A 19,987-nucleotide genomic window follows, 5' to 3' on the forward strand; every position below is an offset into this window, starting at 1 on the left:
TTTCATTACTAAGTTTTACTAGACGGTAATAAATGATTTTTTTTTGAAGATTTTATTTATTTATTTGAAAGAGAGATCACACAAGCAAGGAGAGGGGCAGAAGGTGAGGGAGATGCAGACTCCCCACTGAGCAAGGAGTCTGATGTGGGGCTCGATCCCAGGACCCCAGGATCATGACCTGAGCCGAAGGCAGATGCTTAACTGACTGAGCCACCCAGGCGCCCCAGTAAATGACTCTTCCCAACAATAGCTAACCCCCTCAAGGTTCTTGAAACCTTACTTCCAAATTCCTTAGAAACCTAGTGCTATCCCTAACCCTGTCCCACCTTGAAAGTCTGTCTTGCCACCCCTCGCAACCCCAGTGCAGCTCTTTCTGCCCACGGGTCCTGTCCCCATGCTTTAATAAAACCATCTTTTTGCCCTGAAGACATCTCAAGAATTCTTTCTCGACATTCGCTCCGAACCCCAACATTTCCACATCACTCAATCATTGTGAAGAATGTAAAGGGGCCTTGAAACCAGACAGTTTGAGAACAGCTGCTCTAGGGATTAAGTGTACCTTTCAAACTTGCCACAGTTTTATTTAGAGTTAATGCTGTACCACTTCCATGTACGATGTAGGAACTGAGCAAACACAGAGACCCTTTCCTCACTCCCCTCTTGGGTGCCGTAAGCGCCCTATATGTTACTTCCACACACACAGGAAAAAAGCCTTCAAGATCACATGATGACCAGTGGATGCCCTGCCCACGTCTACGCCCTGGACTGCTAGGTGGCTCTGAACTCGGAGCTTCTCAGGTTCCTTGGAAGACGGCTCTTGTCTCGGCCGCCCTGCTTCTCCCTCCTTCGCTTTTTCTTCCCCCTCCAAGCCCGTGTGTAGGAATTTTCTCAAATGTCTGATCTATTGGTGGCCCTTGTTCTTGTCTCCCTTCCAGTTATAAGTATAGTTTTATACTTAAAAAAAAAAACCCCACATCTTTTCTGTCATTTTATGGTAATTTGGAAGGCACAGAAGTGCTTTTTCTGCCATCGTAGAAGAGGTGCCTGATGATTTCTAGAGCGCGTTTCATTCATTAAGTCAGCTAGCTCACATTTAGTAAAAGTCAGTTTCGTGTTGGGCACAAGAGTATAAGAGCTATTTTTTTTAAATAAGTGTCTGGGCTCCTTGCGTAAAATATAGCTTTTGTGGAACTTATTATTTATTTATTTTTAATATTTTACCACGTTGGTAAAATTTCACAATCATAGAAAGTTGCAATAGTACAAAGAATGCCCATATATTCTTTTTTTTTTTTTTTGTAAGATTTTATTTATTTGAGAGACAGAGCATGAGAGCAAGTGGAGAAGCCGGGGGAGGGGCAGAAGCAGACTCCCCACTGAGTGCGGAGCCCCTATGTGGCCTATGCTGGGTGGGGCTCCATCCCAGGATCCTGAGATCATGACCTGAGCCAAAGTCAGACGCTTACCCGACTGAGCCACCCAGGCAGCCCAAGCCCAAGAATGCCCATATATTCTTGACTCAGATTTACCATTTGTTAACATTGTGTCCTTTGGCTTTATCACTAGTATGTTCTCTCTGTATGTTTCTATTCCATTTGTGCATATGTTTGTCTATATATTCTAATATATATTCTCTGTTTTTCCCCTAAGCCATTTGAAGGTAATTTGTACACATCATGTACCCCAATCCATGAATTCTTCAGTGTGTGTTTCCTTTTTTTTTTTTTTTAAAGATTTATTTATTTATTCGACAGAGATAGAGACAGCCATCGAGAGAGGGAACACAAGCAGGGGGAGTGGGAGAGGAAGAAGCAGGCTCATAGCAGAAGAGCCTGATGTGGGGCTCGATCCCAGAACGCTGGGATCACGCTCTGAGCCGAAGGCAGACGCTTAACCACTGTGCCACCCAGGCGCCCCCAGTGTGTGTTTCCTAAGAGCAAGTCTTTTCTTTTACCTAGCCAGAGTCTATTTATCGAGATCAGGAAATGTGACTTTGGAACATCCTATTATCTAGTCCTCGGTTCCACATTCCAGTTTTGCCGGTTATCCCCCACATCCTATAGCATTTCTCCCCGGGCCCAGGGTCTCCGGTCCAGGATGACACATCGCACCTAGTTATCCTGTCTCTACTCTTCTTTAATCTGCGACCGTTCCTTAGCCTTTCCTGGTCTTTCATGACATCTTTTGAAAAACACAAGCCAGTTATTTTGTAGAACATCCCTGAGTTTGGGACACGACACCTCACGATTGGATCTGTAGTTTTGGAGGGAAGATCCTAGAAGTGATAGTTGTGTTCTTCTCCAGAACGTACAGGATTTCCGTTTGTCCCATTATTGGTGATGCTAACTTTGGTTACTTATTTAAGGTGGTGTCTGCTAAGTTAATCCACTCTAAAGTTACTGATTTTCCCTTTGTAATTAATAAACAATTTGTTGGGGATACTTTGAGACTATGGAAATACCCTGTCCCTCATCAGCCTTTCACCTGCTGGCATGAGCAGCCATGGATGATTCTTGACAGAATCGGTTATGGCTGTGATGGCTGCAAAATGGTGATTCTTCTGACACCATCACTCCTTCTACAGATGTTAGTTGGTGTTCTTCCATAAACAAGGCATTTCCCTTCTTCCTCATTTTAATTTAGTCATTTATTTATGTCTGTATGGACTCAGATTCTTATTTTATTACAGAAATATCCCATTGCTATTATTATTTTGATGCTCACATGAGCCCAGAGTTGGCCAATGGGGGCCCCTTCACTGGCTCCTATGTTCTATTGTCATAGCCTCACCTTTTTTTTTTTTTTCTTTTTAGCAGCACTTTCTTTCTTTCTGGCACAAAATATTCTGGGCTCATTTTGTACTTTCTCTTCCCCAGCCCTGAATCAGCCATTTCTCCAAAGGAAGGGTCTTGATTCCTGAAAGTGAGGAAAGGTATTAAAAGACCAAGATCTAGGGGCGCCTGGGTAGCGCAGTCGTTAAGCGTCTGCCTTCGGCTCAGGGCGTGATCCTGGCGTTCCAGGATCGAGTCCCACATCGGGCTCCTCCGCTGGGAGCCTGCTTTTTTCTTTCCCATTTCCCCTGCTGTGTTCCCTCTCTCGCTGGCTGTCTGTCACATAAATAAATAAAATCTTTTTAAAAAAAAAGACCAAGATCTGGGTGCTAGGTATGTTGATGGCTACGGGGGTGTCTTTGTTCACAGAGCCTTCAGGTGGACAGAGAGAAGGAGTGTAAACACACGCGCACACATATCCAGTTCTGTAGTTTTCTACCTATACTAAAAACCACAAACTGAAACGGAAACTTCTCATTCCATTCCATCACCCCAGGGGTCATTCTTCCCCTCATCCCTCTTTCTTTAGTTGTAACTCCCTTCTCCGACAGTGAGAAACTTCTCTCTCATATACATTTACTTCTTTCCTCAGTCCTACAATTCACAGAAAGTAGATTTAGAATTGATAACTCCTATCCCTGTAAACAAAACACCAAAACCCTTTCTATCTAGAATTTAGTGTTTGTAGTTATTTTTGTCTTTAGACTGAGAGCACACAGACGAAAAACTATGTTCAAAAGTTCTTCTGGTTCAGTTCTTCTCCCACCTTCAGTGTGGTTATGTTATTCATTTGAAATACAGTTAGGCTGACTTGTTTCTCTTTGCAGTCTAATTTTTCTCTCATCCTTGTTGATTTGATTTGACGTTGAGTATGCAAAACACTAATGTGATTCCGAAAGTCAGAACTGCTCAGCACATCGCAGTTCTTAAACAGATACGATATTGGCTGATCCACAGGTGCACGCAGAAGGGTGAGATTCTGCAGGTGGTTTTTAGCTGGTTTGCCTGTTACTGAGGGAGGGCGTTAGGGTCCGTGTTGCCCCTCGTGATGTTAAACTCAAGTAGACTTTCCAGTGGCAGCCTGAGTCCTGCAAGAAAGGCTCTGCCCTTTTGCCAAGGAGGCTGGGAAGGGCAGGGGATGGTCTTGTTTAGGTGGCCGCGGCATCGCTGCCGTGGGCTCCCGCCATTTGCGGGATGGTATCAGGTGCGCAGAGCGCTGTGTCTCCGGGCTCGGAGCCCCGCAGGCAGAGTGGCCATGCTGGGGAAGGATCTGCTGTGTGGTCCTGGGAGGCAGGACCACCGGCAATCGATGTTTGCACGGAGTCTGAGGGTCTTGCCGCTCCGGGGTCTCTGCAGGGCTGTGAGCAGGTGGTGCTGAGAATTCTCAGCCTTGGCAAGGAGTAGGGTGCAGAGGCATGGAAAAACCACAGAGCAAGCATGCAGAAACTACTGTAAGACCTTGGCTTTTGAACTAGCTCTGTGGAGAGGAGACCCACATTGCCACGAAAGTCTCACATTTCTAGCAATGCTTGAATCAATATTGATCAAAGGTGCGGCCCAGGTTCGAATCCAGAGAAATCAGACTTTGACCCCTCCAGACGGGTCCTTCCCTCCTCTGCGGCAGGGCCATTTCCATGCCTTGCGTCGGTCTGGGTGACAGAACCCACCCTGGCTGTCCCTGCTGGAGGGGGCTGGCTCTCCCAAGGCTGGCCCAGGCCAGGGCTTGGGAGGGCAGCTTTCAGGGCTGAGCTACAGAGCAAGGATTTCCCTGAAACATGACGACAAGATAGGTGGGGAAGATAGAAAATGCATGGTCCAGAAGCTCTCTTTTCTTACTCTTCCTCCCGACTTCCCTGAGGGGACCTTCACCCACATTGAAAATCATCTGGTGTGCTTCCTGCTTATAAAAAGCGTCCACAATTATCAGCTCATCTAAACTGCACAGAAACCCACGTGGCAGGTTAGTGGCTGTCCGCATCTTTCGCGGGCACCGCAGGCGGGCCCTGGCCCACGAGCCCCTGCCCGGCTCCTGCCCGCCGGCCGTCCGGAGCCAGAGGGAGGCGGCACCCACTCCGCCCACCGGTCAGCGGCGGCTTGCACCCGCTCTGATGCGTAATTAAGAAATAATTAGCTGGGACGCCTGGGTGGCACAGTCGTTAGGCGTCTGCCTTCAGCTTAGGGCGTGATCCCAGCGTTCTGGGATCGAGCCCCACATCAGGTTCCTCTGCTGGGAGCCTGCTTCTTCCTCTCCCACTCCCCCTGCTTGTGTTCCCTCTCTCGCTGGCTGTCTCTATCTCTGTCGAATAAATAAATAAAATCTTTTTTTAAAAAAAGAAATAATTAGCTTTCCGAAGGCAAACTGCTGGCTCCTGTGTGTGTATTCCAGGCAGAAGCGGGCTGTGCGGATGTACTTTGGGGGGAAGGGACAGGCCTTGTCTTGCTCTGACCCTGTCCTGACCTGAGTGGGCAGAAGCAGAGCTTCTCACCTGGTGTCTTTTCCTCCCGCTGCCAGAAGCGAGAGAAGGCGTCATCTCACGTGTCACATGTGTTCCTGAAGGCCCGGCAGGTGGCCTGCTGGAGGCGGCTGCGAAAGGCTCCTTCCTGGGCAGGCCTTTCCTCTCTCCCTCCGCTCAGTGTGCCGCGTGCAGGAAGCCGAGTGTTCCCGCCTCTCCACACATTTCAGGGGCAATTTCCCTGCCTTTCTAAATGCCCGGCTCAAGTGTGGAGATTCTCGAGTCAGAGGAGAAAGACGCCTCTCTTTGATCTAAGGCACCCAGCAGGCAGCCGTGGTGTTGCCAGTGTGGGGTGCAGGCCCCTGGGCTCGGGGCCAAGGCCTGGCTTCTTTCCGGTCCTGGGAGCCGAGGAAGGAAAACAATTGCCACCAGCAGCACGAAGGTGGATGTGCCCCGGGACCCTGCCAGGCTTGTCCCTGCCAGGCTGGGGGGGGGGGGGGGCTCAGGAAAGATAGGCACTGAGCCCCATTCTGAGGGGTTTGGTTTCTTACTCTTTGTCTTCTTTCTTAGTCTCCACCCCCACTTCCTAGTCGCCTCCACGTCAGGCACGGGCACTTCCCTTCCACGTGGCCTGTTACGTCTGTGTCAGAGAACGTTGGGTGAGACTTTAGTTATTCTGGAATTGATGACTGGGACCCAAATCTGAGGACAAGGAGATTCTAAGAAAGTTTTCAATAGCTGGGACCAGACTTCTCCCCTGGGGGCTTAACGAGGTAGGCCAGAACTAGAGCGGCCCACCGGTGGGCCAGGCAGCCCTGGCCATCATGATGCACCTCGGCCCAGCCCAGCTGGAGCAGCTTGCTGTCTCAGCTGATGGGCAGGAATTGGGCTGTCACCTGTGTCACTTACTGTGGAAGAAATAAGGAAGATAGCTGTTCAGCTGCAGAGACCTGTAAAGACTGAGTGGAATTCCCAGGTGTTCATCTATTTCCAAGGAGACATGGGCAGTGTAGTGGGTGGTCACTTCTCCATGGCTCTGAGCCATGTCAAGAGCCCCCAGGATTGAACCCCTTGGGCCAGAGTGAAGATGGGATTCAGAGGAATGATAGTGACATGCCTCCAAATCAGTGGCATTTCTCTCGTCACTGGACAGAGCCACAGAGTATCTTCTGCATGTGGTACCACCAACCGCAGCTTGAACGGGCCTGGTCCCAAGGCCATGGATCAGTAGCCAGTGACCCGGACAGGCAGCCCCTCCGTTCCGTCTGGTGAGCTGTGGCACTTCTCCTCCCTAGCCGGGCCCAGCTTCCCAGAGCCTGGCTACTCTCACACCTACTCCACTGGGCACGCGGTGCCAGAGCCCCAGGCTCCTGGGAAAGATGAGCCCTTCCTAAGTCTCCTCCAGGAAGACGGATTACCTGGCCCATCCTCAGGCATCTGCAGTGTGGGGGGATTGCAACTCTGCCCAGATCGCTGGAAGCACAGGATTCGTCTTCAGGCTGCCTCCCAGCTCAGCCCGCTGTACGGAAATTATTTCCCCCAGATCGTGGACCTGTTAGTGCCAGTCTTGCAAGTGAAAAAACCCGGCCCCACAGAGAAGAAATCTGTTCTTTAACTGAACTCCAATTTCAAGAACAGAATTCCTTTTTTTCTAAACCTGCTTATGGTTTTCTACTGTGAATCTAGACAGTCTAGAGACAGCACCATCCTTTTTCCTTTTCACCATCAAAGGGGACTGGGTCAGGAACAAGTTTCTGGTCTCCTGAAAAGTATGCATTTCCCTTCAGTGGCACCTGTGTCCCACGGCAGGGCTTCAGAAACTCAGTAAATCCCCAGCATTTGAAATGGTTGAAACTGCAGTTCAGGGATGGGGACCATGGAGGCCCACCTGCTTGTTCATTTCACCCTCCCGGCACCCACTGTCCTCCCACTTACAAGTCACAGTCCTCTTACCCTCCACCTGCAGGGTCTTTCAAACCAAGACTGACCACGTGGTATCCTATGGGGTCGTCTCGTTTTGTCAACTGAGTGGAACCACCAGGAACAGCCTGAAGCTTTCTAGCCTTACCCAGACTGTGGTCAACTTCACTCCTACCTCTACCGAAAACAAAATGAAGGCGGGGTGGGCAAGACCCATAAAGAAAGGGCTGAGGCTGGGCATACCTTGCGTCCTCAGAGTCTGGAAGGAAGCTGGAAGTCTCAGAAGACCCTCATAAATGAAACACTTTCACTTGGAAATTTTGATGCTTCCGTTCTAAACAAAGTGATTCCAAACGGAACTGCTGAGAAATCTAAGAACTAACTTATTGGAAGTTAGTTAGCAAACTGCCCCATCCTAAGCTGGGCCTAGAACAAGTTCTGTGTCCAGAGCGTTTCTGAGATGCATGAGTTTCCGTCTGCCTCACTCTGAGGCTGAGAACTCTGGCACCTGACACCCCACAGATGTTCATCTGGACTTTGGCAACACCTTACAGCCTTCCACAGGGGCCCAGCTGGCTTCTACAAACAATGGAACCTTTCCTTTAGCTATCTAACTGTTAAGTGACATCTGGGAACTCTTAGCTTTTTTTTTTCCTGGCACAGAGCTGTTGGGGCCACCCATGTGGATCCCCACAGCATCTCAGGCAAATTGGAGGTGAAAGACAAGACTTGGTCCTTGACATGGCAGCAGGACCTCCCTGCAAATGGTTCCAGAGAAAATGACAGATTTCTCCAAATCATCCATTTCTCCAGTCTGGCGGACAGCCTGGTGTCCAGCGTGAGCGTGGCACTTAGTCCGGGGCAACCACAGAGGCCCCGCTGTCAGTGTTGCCCAGCAAGGCACCCCACTTGCTCCTATGTAATAGCTCAGAGGCTGAGTTATAAGACTACTTTTTTGGATTAAAAAAAAAAGAGCTCAGAGCTGGTCTAGTGGTCACCTGCCATAACCCCAGCTCTTCTACCTCCTCGTTCCCTCAGCGATAGAAATGACTAGGTAGAGGGGCAAAGGGAGAGTCTGTGAGTCATGGAAGGGCATATCTAAGATGGGGAGGGATTCCTTACCTTCCCATAAAGGAGGGAGCTGGGTGTGAGCTTCCAGAGTGTGGGGGAGAAGCCGATACTCTATTCTCCTGTTTGGTGTCTGTTCGGGCTGCAGACCCATGGCTCTGCCCTCAGCCTGTCTGAGCAGGAGCAAAGGGGAATTGGAAAAAGCTGGCAGGGCAGAGAGAGAGCAGGGTTGTGGAGTAGCCAGTTGTGTTACTGTGATTTATAATAAGAAATACATATTTGGCTCTTATCCCCATTCCCTGGCATAGGGCTCCTAAAACCCTTGGGATTTCCTTAGAGATAAGAGTGATAAGGGTGTCTGGATATTCATAACAATCTCCTTTCAACCACAACTGGGTTTATGTCAATAAGGTGACTTTTGGAAAGCACCTAAGGTTGGGGTCTGGTTGCCAGGGAACCAACCATGATTAGAGGGTTGGAACTTTCAGGGGAGACGTGGGGACTAGAGAGGGAGTCAATTGCCAATGGCTAATGATTTCATCAATCATGCCTATATAATGAAGCCTCCATAAAATCCCAAAAGAATGAGGTTTGAAGAGCTTCCAGGCTGGTGGGCACGTGGAGATTTGGAGAGGGTGGTGGGCCTGGAGAGAGCATGGAAGAGGGCATGGATGCCCTCGTGGGCATCTCTCCCACTGGCTGTTCTTGGGTTATATCCTTTTGAAACATAGTGGTAATCTAGGAAGTCAAGTGTTCCTCTGAATTCTGAGACACGTTCTAGCCAATTAATGAAAGCCAAGGAGGGTGTCATGGGAACCTCTGATTTACAGCCAGTTGCTCAGAAGCACAGGTGACAACCTGGCTTGGCGATTGGCATCTGAAGTGGGGGGGGGGGTGAGCAGTCCTGGGGGACCGAGTCCTTAACCTGTGGGATCTGACACTATTTCCAGATAGATAATACCAGAACTGAGGATTAGAGGACGCCAGCTGGTGCTGGAGAATAGCTTGGTATGGGGGGAAAGCCACACATCAGGATTGGTTTCAGAACTGTACCCGCTGTGGGCCAAGCAGTCACTCTGCGAGCTCACTGGTTTGAGTTGTCTAGCCGGCAGTCTCCAGAGAAGTCCGCTGTGGGGCAGTAGCAGAGGCTGGCTGGGGGGCACTGCACCATGTGGTGAAGGGAGAGGCGTGAAGGATGGGCACCAGTGCTGCTTCCATGTGGATGCCTGGGGACAGCATGTCCATGCAGGGGGCCTGGGAAATAGCCCTTGGGGTCTCTATATTACCTACTTAACAGTTTCTTCCAGGGTTCCCTGTCTCATCCGCTTTCCCTTTTTCTGTGCTTTTCTTTCTTCTTCCTTCTCTCTCTCTCCCTAGGCTTTTGCTGGCCTCTCTCTAAGAATATCCTGGGGTCAAACGCAGGCTCTTCCTATGGGTCTCTGACGAGCAAACGGGCTCTGGGAAGACTAAGTCACATTCTTTTGTCGCTTGGTAAAAAACAACAAAAAAGGTAGGCACATTCTCCTAAGCATCCTGAGATACGCCGTCATGGCCGGTCACCAAATTCATTTTAAACCATTTACACTTTCATTCTCAGGGTGTGAGTCTCCTAAAGTTTCTGCCTCATTTGGGAATCCGCTTTAAGGCTGATTTAGTCCAGTGGGATCCCGGGAGTGAAAGCTTCTCATATGCCGTTAGGTAAACAGAGACACGGACACGAAGCGGCCTTCAAGGTGAACGGGAGAAGCTGGGATGGAAGAGGGATACAGTTCCTAACTCCACGGTGGGAGATCCATGGGCAAGGCAGATGCCTGCGTCATGAAGCAAAGTTCAGGGTGTTAGAAATGGGAACCTAATGAATTGACTTTTAGGAAAGAAAAGGGCAAATCTCTGGAGGTGCAGGGCCAAGTACAGATTTTATAGTCCAGCGTGGGGGATTCAAACCCAGGCGTGGACTCCCGGCGGGCCTGTCTCTCCTCAGGGCGTCCTCCTTCCGCTCCACATAGGGGCCCTTTCCCTGCCTGCCTCCCGGGGGTGTTGTGAGATCAAAGGAGAAGATGGACTTGGAAGGCGAAAGCATTCTCTAAATTATTACTCTTTGTTGCTGAGAGCTGCTGTTGTCATTGCTGTTTCTAATAAAGAATAGACCTGAAGCAGGCCGTGATAGGAAACTGAACACAAGTAGAGACAGGAAGTTGAGCTGGGTTCTGATCTGGAGATGAGGTTTCACCAAGCATGTCCCGTGGTACCATTTGTTCAAGGACAAGCATAGGTCGGCCGGGTCTTTGCTCTGAGCCACAATCACTGTTCTCACATCTATTGACTTTCAGGAGACCCCTTATTTGTGGCTTGTGAAAGACTGATGGACAGGAATACACACAGATAAAAGGAGCTCCAGCTGGCATTGGTATCTGGCAGGGATGCCAAGGGGTCTTAAGTCTTAATTAATGGCCCTGATGATTTTTTGAGCCCCCCCTTTTTAAAAAGATTTTACTTATTTTTTTATTTGAGAGAGAGAGAGATAGTGAAAGCCTGAGCAGGGAGGAGAGGGAGAAGCAGGCTCCCGTCTGAGCAGGGGGCTCGATTCCAGGACCCTGAGTCATGAGCTGAGCTGAAGGGAGGCGCTTAATGACTGAGCCACCAGGCACCCCTTGGCCCTTTCTTGATCTGTGAGTGCATGATACAAGGAGAGAGGAGGGGACGGGGCTCCTCTCCTTTTGTTCTGACCCAAGCCAGTGGGCCTCAGCCTTTGGTCCTAGATCACGGGCGCACCCACTGCTCTCAGCCATTCAGGAGCCAGGCCGCTGTGACTCTGACTGTAGACGTTCTTTTCCATCCTCTTGATTTTCCTCCCTTCTCACCGTGTTTATAGATCACCCACAAGCTCTGGTTAGACTCCCTGGACAAACCGCTTCATCAGTGGGCCCCCCCCCACCCCGGCCCTGCGAGGGGAGAGTCCTTCATCACTGCTGGGGCGGGAGGTCCTGGAGGGTTACGGGTGTGCGCATGTGCGCTGCTGCCCCTGCGTAAGGGCGCTCCTCGGCGCCCGCTGCTATTAGTTGTCTCTAAGCTATCTTAGTATTTCCACAAGGTTTAGTTTTTTTCAGCAAAGAGTTTCCGTTCCAGTGTTTTGTTAAAGCGCATTTGTTATTTTTGAATTGGAGAAATAAGGAAGGCACGTGGTTTAACCACGTATAAGCCTGTGATTCTAAACAGCTGCCAAATAATGCCTTCGAATCCCGGGCTTTGGGGTGGAGGGAGCCTGGGGGTCGCTGCGACAGCAGGGTCCAGGCAGGAAAGCAGCAACCACTCCAGGTGTTTTCAATGGGGGGAATTCAATAGCAGAATTCAACCCTTTGGTGTTGGGGACAGAGGCTCAAGAAGTGTAAAGTCAGGCTCCCCGACGATTAGTGACTGCTGGGAGCTGCTACCCCAGTAGGATGGGAGGATGGGGACGGAGGGTGTTATAGGTAACTAATGAATCACTGAACATTATATCAAAAACGAATGATGTACTATATGTTAGGCAAGTGAATTTAAAAAGAAAGAAAGAAAGAAAGAAAGAAAGAAAGAAAGAAAGAAAGAAAGAAAGAAAGAAAGAAAGAAAAGAAAGAAAAGAAAGAGAAAGAAAGAAAGAAAAGAAAGAAAAGAAAGAGAAAGAAAGAAAGAAAGGAAAGAAAGGAAAGAAAGGAAAGAAAGGAAAGAAAGAAAAGAAAGAAAAGAAAGAAAGAAAGAAAGAAAGAAAAGAAAGAAAGAAAGTGGACTTACCCAGAGCTCGTGAACGCTGCCGGAGCTGGAGCCCGGGATTCCACGTTCACTAGAAGCACGTCTCCCTACCTTCCAGAGGCCAGAGCTCAGTCACCCGGCCACGCCCACCCGCAAAGAGGCTGGGAGGTGTAGTCTACTGAGCGGCGGGAAGGAGAGGGAACTGCCCCGCTGGCCAACTCGTCTCTGCCCCTGTGGTTACAGGAGTCACTGTCAGGAGAGAGCAGTGACCCTTCTGCAGAAACAGCCTCCGAGACCCCGTGCGTGCACACACGTGCCTGCCCTGCCCAGTAAAGTGGGCAGATTGGACGGCTGAGTCCTGCTAGCCCCCTCCTCTTCCACTTCCCTTCCCTTCCCCTCGCTGGCCCTCTGCAGGGCGGCTAGCTGAATTTTGTGTGCTCTGTTTTCAGGGGGCGCTGGCCCAGCGCCAGCCCTGGTGGAAGAGTCAGCTGTTCCTACGGGAGCCAGTGCTGTTTGGGACCTGGGATGGTGTGTTCACGTCGTGCATGATCAACATTTTTGGGGTTGTCCTTTTCCTGAGGACTGGCTGGCTGGTGGTGAGTGACGAGCTGGTGGCCCTACAGTTTCTCGTGCGCCCGTGGCTCGGGAAGCTCCGCGCTCTGGGGCCTTCGGCAGCCCAGGCGACAGATTCCCGAAGTGCGAAGTGCGGATGCTCGAACGGAAACAGGAAGCAAGCACCCCGCGTAGTTAGCATTGCTATTTAAACAAGAATCCTGAGAACCTAGGCCTCAGACAAAGGCTCGGAGGGGAGCTTCACCGTGGATTTAAGTTATACGAACTCAGAAATACGAGAAACAGGAGCACAGAAGTCAGGGAACATCATGGTTGGGACTGGAGGTGGATCGGAGAGAGCAGACTGGTGGCAACTTTGCCTCCAGTTGGTCACCCTCTCCTGCTTTCCTGGTGTTCTTCAACTTGACTTGTGCCCTCCTGGTGGTACCAGCTCCTTCACCCACACGGGTGCCTTCCCCCACAACCCACAGACCCCGTGTGTTAGGCTGAACGCGAGAGTGCGGCTTCAGAGGTGCGTGAGATGGTGGGGGGCAGTTTGCTCCTTCAGTACAGAGAACAAAGGCCTCTTCTTCGTGTCATCTGTGAAGGCATCTTGGGACCTTCCAAGCAGATGTGTGTCCTGAGCAGGGGTCTGAGCCCCTCACACGGGGCCTTCCCCCTGGGACTTCCGTAAACTAAACGGGCTGCTTGAAACAAAAGGGTAACCAGTCAGGAATTGTGGACGAGCACCTACTGTGTTCCAGGCTCTACTATGTGCCAGTGGGATTACAGAATAGAAGGCCGTGTTCCTCCCCCTGGTGAGCGAACAGCCCTGCTGGGTAGATTTTACATCAGGAATCCAAGTGAGGTCTCAAGGCAGTGCACGATCCCTCAGGAGTGGGGCGCACGGTGAATGTATGGTTGCCAGGGTGTCCAGGAAAGTTTCCGGGAGGAGGCGCGGTTCCGCCAGGCTCTGCGAGGGGAGCTGGATTGCACAGGTGAAAGAGAGAGGGGGCCATTCAAGGTGTGGAATGTACTCTTCAGAGAAACAGCCAGCACCAATAGGAGATATATATCTGTAAGAGATATATAGGACATCCTATATATATGATTGTGGGGTCTGGTGAGTCCAAGTGACACTTAGGTAAGAATTGAGGTTGCAGGCTTGAGGCTGAAGGCTGGGAACACAGACAGAATTTCTATGTTGCAGTCTGGCTACAGAATTCTTTCATCTCTGGGAAACCTCAGTCTTTGCTATTCAAACCTTCAACAGTACCCACCTGCATTAGGGAGAGTAATCTCTTTTGTCTAAAGCCTACTGACTGTAAATGTTAACCACAGCTAAAAACAAAAACAAAACAACATTTACAGCAACATCTAGACTGCTGTTTGACTAAACAAATGGTCAGCATAGCCAATCCAAGTTGACACAGAAAATTCACCACCATCTGGGCAAATTCTGGGGGAGTAAAGTGCACTGTAGTGGGATGTATGGGGTTCTTAGCCCCTCAGGAGGCCTGGGTGAGGCCAGACCTTCCTGAGCTCTTGCTCCACTCATACATAGGTCCTTAGCTCAGGGTTCAGCCTTAGTCATGGCCTGAGTGGGTCTGAATTTTTTTTTTTTTTTAATGAACACATGGAAAGCCTAGAGTAACCTCCCCAGTGTGGATGCTAAGAATTCAGGGCTCTTACATCTCTCCCAAACTTGCAGGGGCTCCCGCTTACAAAAACCCAAAGCCTCCAGCTCAGACTCCTTCTTCTGCAGGCAGATTTAGGCACCTGGGATCCACCTCTGCTTTTGTCCCTTCCTGAAGGCCACCTCACTGCCCAGCACCTCTTGAGCCTCTGTCCCAGGGAGGCCCAGCAATCGGACTGCTGTGGCAGAGGAAGGCCTGGCCAGTGACGGGTGGGCCCGTGGGCTCTGCTTCATGCAGGGGATAGTTCTGGACTGGTAGAAAGAGAAAAAGGTAAGCTCTCTATTTATTTTTAAGTAGGCTCTAGGCCCAAGGTGGGGCTCAAACTCGTGACCCCAAGATCAAGAGTTGCATGCTCTACCGAATGAGGCAGCCAGGCGTCCCCAAGCTCTAGTTTGATTCTTAAGTCTTTAAGGACCTCTTCTTAACCCTCCCAGTGGGCATTTTTTTTTTTTTTTTTTAGAAATGGCTATCCAGAAGTGTCAGTTCCATCCCCAAAGTGAAAGTACAAGTCGTGTTACATTTTCTATTGCTGCATAACACATGACTCCAATACATAGCAGCATAAGGCAAAAATGTGTATTATCTTGTAGCTGCTGTGGTCCAGGGATCCAGGTGCAGCTTAGCTGGGTGCCTCTGGCTCAGGGTCTCTTCTGGGGATGCAGTCCAGCTGTCAGTCAGGGCCGCCGTCCCACCAGTGGAGGGTCTGCTTCCAGGATCACTGGCGGGGTTGCCGGCAGGCCTTGTCCTGCGGGCCTCTTCCTGCCTCTGTGTGCAGCTCACTTCCCTGGGATAAGCACTCTAAGAGAGAGAGAGAGAGTGAGCGCACCCAAGCTGAGAGCCGTGGTCTTTTTATATCCTCATCTCAGAAGCGCTATCCCTTCACTTCTGCAGCGCTCTGTTCGTTAAACGTGAGTCACCAGGTCCAACCCCAGCTCAAGGGGAGGAGAGGGCACACACACCAGGGGCTGGGGGGGGCACCTTTGAGGCTGCCTACCACACAAATACAGCCTTTTGCCCTGAAATGATCTCTGTTTGTCAGCTCTGAGATTCGTTTTACCTGAAAAATTGTATTTGATCATGGAAAAAAAGGCAAATGTGAAATGGCAAAAATAAGAAATTCTAGGAGGTGGCATAAAACTCGAGTCAGGAGAGGTCGTACCCAGATGATTTTCAAATAGACACTATGAACTCTAAAGAACAATTTGGCAACACGCTTATAGCTTGGAAGATGTTAAAGTGGCAGTTTTGGTATGAAAACTCAAAGACTGGTGCAGGATATCTTATCACATGCAAACCATTTGAAAGCATGAACAGAGGAAGAAAATAGTAATTCTATAATTTCATTAAAAATATAAAATCAGCAAAAGAAGAAACTGTCTGAATAACGCATAACTGAATAACACATCATCCCACTCCCCTGGTGCTCCCAGCCCAGAGGTAAAGATGGGCTTGGAAGCAGACCCAGTATGATAAGTACCTGGGTACTTATAAGACTACTGTAAGAGCTGGAGGAAGGTTCCAGGGACAGCTTCCCGGAAGAGGAAGCCCCTAACCACTGAGCCTCACGTGGGGCTGCCAAGGAGGTGGAGTGAGCAGGAACGGCGCGCTGGGGTGGTGGGGTGGTAGGGAAGAGCATGGGACTTCCCCCAGGGCATGGGGATGAGGACTGGGGGTTGGGGAGGGGCGGATTAGGAGGGGCCTCATGAGTGTCCTATTGGTGGTGGGGAGTCACTGAAGAGTTTGAAGCAAAGACATTGTCCTTCATCTGGAATTTCTTCCAGGCTTTACTCTTGTGGGCTGCCTCAGTCCTTTCCCGGTGCCCCGCCTCCACCCAGCTCTTCTTTCCCCACCCATGTGGCAGCCCTGGGGGCGTGGGGGGAGGTGGTCAGTGCTCCTGACCTTGCTCCTTGCTGTTCTGTTGCAGGGAAACACAGGAGTGCTCATGGGCATGTTTCTGGTGTCCTTTGTCGTCCTGGTGGCCCTCATCACTGTGCTGTCTGGCATCGGTGTCGGGGACCATTGTGGTGTTGGCAGCGGGGGTGTCTACTCGATGATCTCCTCGGTCCTCGGTGGGCAGACCGGAGGCACGATCGGGCTGCTGTATGTGTTCGGACAGGTGAGCCTGGGCGGCTGGGGCAGGGAGCTGTGCCCGGAGGCCATCAGCATGTGGGATCTGTTTCCTTGCTTGGCTGTTAGAGAGCCACCATCTTCTCATCCACGTTCCCGTTTGACTTGGGGAGAGGCGAGGGGGGCAGTTGCCCCTATTTTATAGATGGGCAGACAGGGGCTCTGAGAGGGACTCAGCCTAGCTAGCCCTCTGTCCAGGGCCCTGACCCCGAGTCCGGTGCCCCTTCCTCTCCACCTCTGGTGCGTCGTGGAGTCCTGATTTGCCCCGGAAGGCAGGGCCTGGGCTGGGACTATTCTTGCTGCCCGTTCTAGGGAGGGGAGTGTAGGACCATGGCCAGAGCCCAGGTGGCAGCTGGGTGGCCGCCTCCCTGGGGCACTTTTGTGCTGAAGAAGGGACATTTTACCTTCCTGGACTTTCCTGGAAGCGGGTACTTGGCACATGAGCTGGAGCTCTGGGCTCATTGATGGCTTGCTGGCCTTGTGGGGGGAGGTTGAGAGCCCCTGTGTGGGAGCCCTGTCTGAGGAGGGGGTCCTCATGGGGAGGCGGGGTGGCGGCACCCGGGCTCCCGGTGAGCAGGGAGAGGTCCTGAGGCTTATGGAGCTGAAACACAGGGACGGTGACCTAATGCTGAGGACACAAAGCACAGGCGTTAAGAAGCGGCTCTTTGTAAGCACTTCTTGGCTTGAAAAAGGCTTTTATGATAGTGCAAAGGGTGGTGGGTGGTTGAAAAAACAGTTTAAAGGGAAGAATTTGGCTAAGTAAGAGGACAGGAGTCTCCTCACAGAAAGCACAGGTCTTATTTCTTTTCTTTTTCAGCAGCAGGAACAGGGTATTTTAGCCTAAGTACATCTAATTCTCCAACAGCACGAAGGGGTGTGTGTGTGTGTGTGTGTGTGTGTGTGTGTGCGCGCGTGTGTGACCTGCATGGCAGGGAGACAGATCATCACTGCACTCTAGAAAACCACTGCCTTTCCTGGAGGAGAGCTGTACGCACAGTAGTTTGGGAGGGGAGTGAGAAATGCTCTGTTGAGTTTATCACGCTGGGGATTTGTCTGTCGGATTTTTACTTCGGTGCTGTGTCGTAGGCAAGCAGGTTGCACTCACTCTCTGGGGAGATCGGCCTGCCTGTGGGGGCAGATACCACGACAGGGGGCCAGCGGTAATGGGGGGTCGGGGGAGGAGAGGAAGACGGGACGTTGAGTCTCCCGTGCATGGGCTGCTTAGAAGGAAGGATGTTCGCAGAGTATTTTCTGCGTGCTGGCCGCTGCCGTCTGGGCCTTGGTCAGAAGCACTGGCCCCTGTGGTCCCCGTCCTCAGCACGCTTCTCCTGTGCCTGCAGCTGCCCTGGGCTGGGCTCCGATCGGGCTGCGGCTGCTGCAGAGTCCTGTTCGGATGCTGTTGTAGTCCGCGTGTGAGGGTTTGGTTGAGGCGTTTTGCACGTGTATCCATGAGGGGTATTGGTGTGTAGTGTTCTTGTGGTATCTTTGTCTAGTTTGGATATCATGATAAAGCTGGCCTAATAGAATGAATGGAGAGGTGTTCCCTCCTCTTCTATTTTTTGGGAAGAGTTTCTAAAGGATTGGTGTTAATCCTTCTTTAAATGTTCGGTAAAATTTAGTGGGGAAACCATCTGGTCCCAGCTTTTTCTTTGTAGGAAGTTTTCTTTATTTAAGAAGATGTATTTATTTATTGGAGAAAGAGAGAGCACGAGAGCCGGGAAGGGACAGAGGGAGAGGGAGAGACTCTCAAGCGGATGCCCCGCCAAGTGGGGAGCCTGATGAAGCTGGGCTCAGTCCCACGACCCTGAGACCATGACCTGAGCTGAAATCAAGAGTCGGCTGCTTAACTGACTGAGCCATCCAGGCGCCCCTGGAGGAGTTTTTGAGACGAATTCCATCTCTTTACTTACACAGGCAGATTCTGTGTCTTCTTAAGTCACTTTTGGTAGTTTGCGTCTTTCTGGGAATTTGTGCATTTCATCTCAGTTATATATTTATTGCCGCATGATTGTTCACAGGTTCCTTATAATCCTTTTACTTTTCTAAGATCGGTAGCAGTGTCTTTGCTCTCATTCCTGATTTTAATCATTGAGACTTGCTCCCTTTTTTTCAGTCACGCTAGTTAAAAGCTTGCCTGCAAAGAAGCAATTTTTGGTTCTGTCGATTTTGCTATTGTTTTTCTGGTCTCCAATTTATTTCTGCTCCCGTCTTTATTAATTCCTTCTTCCTGCTTCTTTTGGGTTTAGTTTGCTTTTTCTTTCTCTAGTTTCTTAAGGTGGAAATTTAGGTCATTGATTCGAGATCTGTCTTCTTCCAGGGTGTGGTTGGGGGTCTCTGAGGGTCCCTTGTCATGGTTCTTACTAACCTCTAACCTCATCCTTCCAGGGCATGAATACATTGATTTTATTTATTTATTTTTAGTATTTTTACACTCATTTATTTTTAACGCCTGCCAGAGCAGATGGCGTGTTTGCCCTGGAGCAGGGGTCAGCACGCTTCTACTCTAAAGGGCCGGAGAGCAAATACTTCCGTTTTTATGAGTCGTCCATCTCTGTTACAACTGTTCCATTTGGCTATTGTCGTTCAACAGCAGCCTTAGACAGTATGAAAAACTGGGCACAACTGTGTCCCAACAAAACTTTATTCTCAAAACAGGGAGCAAGAAGGATTTGTCCAGCAGGTTAAAGTGTGCTGACCCTTGTTTTCAGCATGACAATTTAGAAGATAGAGGGGCACTTGCCTGGCGCAGTCGGTGGGGCATGGGGCTCTTGGTCTCGGGGTTGGGGGTTTGAGCCCCACGTTGGGCGTGGAGATCACTTAAAAATAAAACCTTTTTTAAAAATTTAAAAGACACAAACCCTTAAGATAATTATTTTTAAAGATTGCGAAATCTCTTCATTGCCCTGCGTCCTCCCATGTCTTCCCCCTCATCTCTCTGAGATGTGGGTGGGGGGCCTGCCGTGGGAGGCCTGACCCCTTGGCCAGCGGGGGAAACAGGGAACTGGAGCCCCTCCTCACTCCCTGCCGCACTCACTTTTGTGGGCCTGAGCGCTTCTTTGGGGTGGCGTCCCCTGGACACCAAAGGAACAGCTCTAGCCTGCACTGCTCTGTCTACAAGCATTGATTGCTGGCTCACACACTCTGTTCTGGGCTCTGTGCAAACACAGTGGAGAACTGGAAAACTTGCATAGACCCCGTGGAGGCTGGAGTTTTGTTACGGGAGTTAACATGGGAGTCAAGCAGCTGGGACCTTAAACAAGGATTTCATGTCAGAAGGGGAGGGTGTGCAGGGCAGCTCTGGTCTAGCAGGTAGGTGCCCAGAGATGAAAAGCAACATGCCCGTGACTGTAAAGGTGCAGTTGTTTTGTCACAAATACCTTGGAATGGAGGTGTTCCACCCTGAAAGACAGTCCCATTCTCTCTGTACAACAGGGGGTGACGCCCCTGCTCCCTGCGGCTGAGGGTTAGGAGTTTCTCCACAGAGAGTGAAAAGGGGAAGGTGATGTATGAACTTTAAAAGGTGATAAAAATACTGAAAAAATGTAACAAACTCTGGTGGTGTTTCTACATTAAACAAGTTGACAAGGATGTTTTCCAGTGAAGAGGAATATTC

At 50.3% G+C, this 19,987-nt stretch overlaps 1 protein-coding gene across 1 annotated transcript in view; it reads left to right on the forward strand.

Annotated features, from left to right (window-relative positions):
• The first annotated feature begins 4,025 nt into the window (after positions 1-4,025).
• The window catches only part of SLC12A8 (solute carrier family 12 member 8), a 118,648-nt gene continuing 102,686 nt past the window's right edge, over positions 4,026-19,987 (forward strand). Inside the window, exons 1-5 of the mRNA XM_048215063.2 lie at positions 4,026-4,224; positions 4,743-4,943; positions 6,580-6,857; positions 12,448-12,594; positions 16,172-16,363. Of these exons, the coding sequence (XP_048071020.2) occupies positions 4,026-4,224; positions 4,743-4,943; positions 6,580-6,857; positions 12,448-12,594; positions 16,172-16,363 (1,017 nt within the window). The remainder of the gene's footprint in view (positions 4,225-4,742; positions 4,944-6,579; positions 6,858-12,447; positions 12,595-16,171; positions 16,364-19,987) is intronic.

Source organism: Ursus arctos, unplaced genomic scaffold (genome assembly GCF_023065955.2).
Source record: "Ursus arctos isolate Adak ecotype North America unplaced genomic scaffold, UrsArc2.0 scaffold_4, whole genome shotgun sequence".
Taxonomy (NCBI): Eukaryota; Metazoa; Chordata; class Mammalia; order Carnivora; family Ursidae; genus Ursus; species Ursus arctos.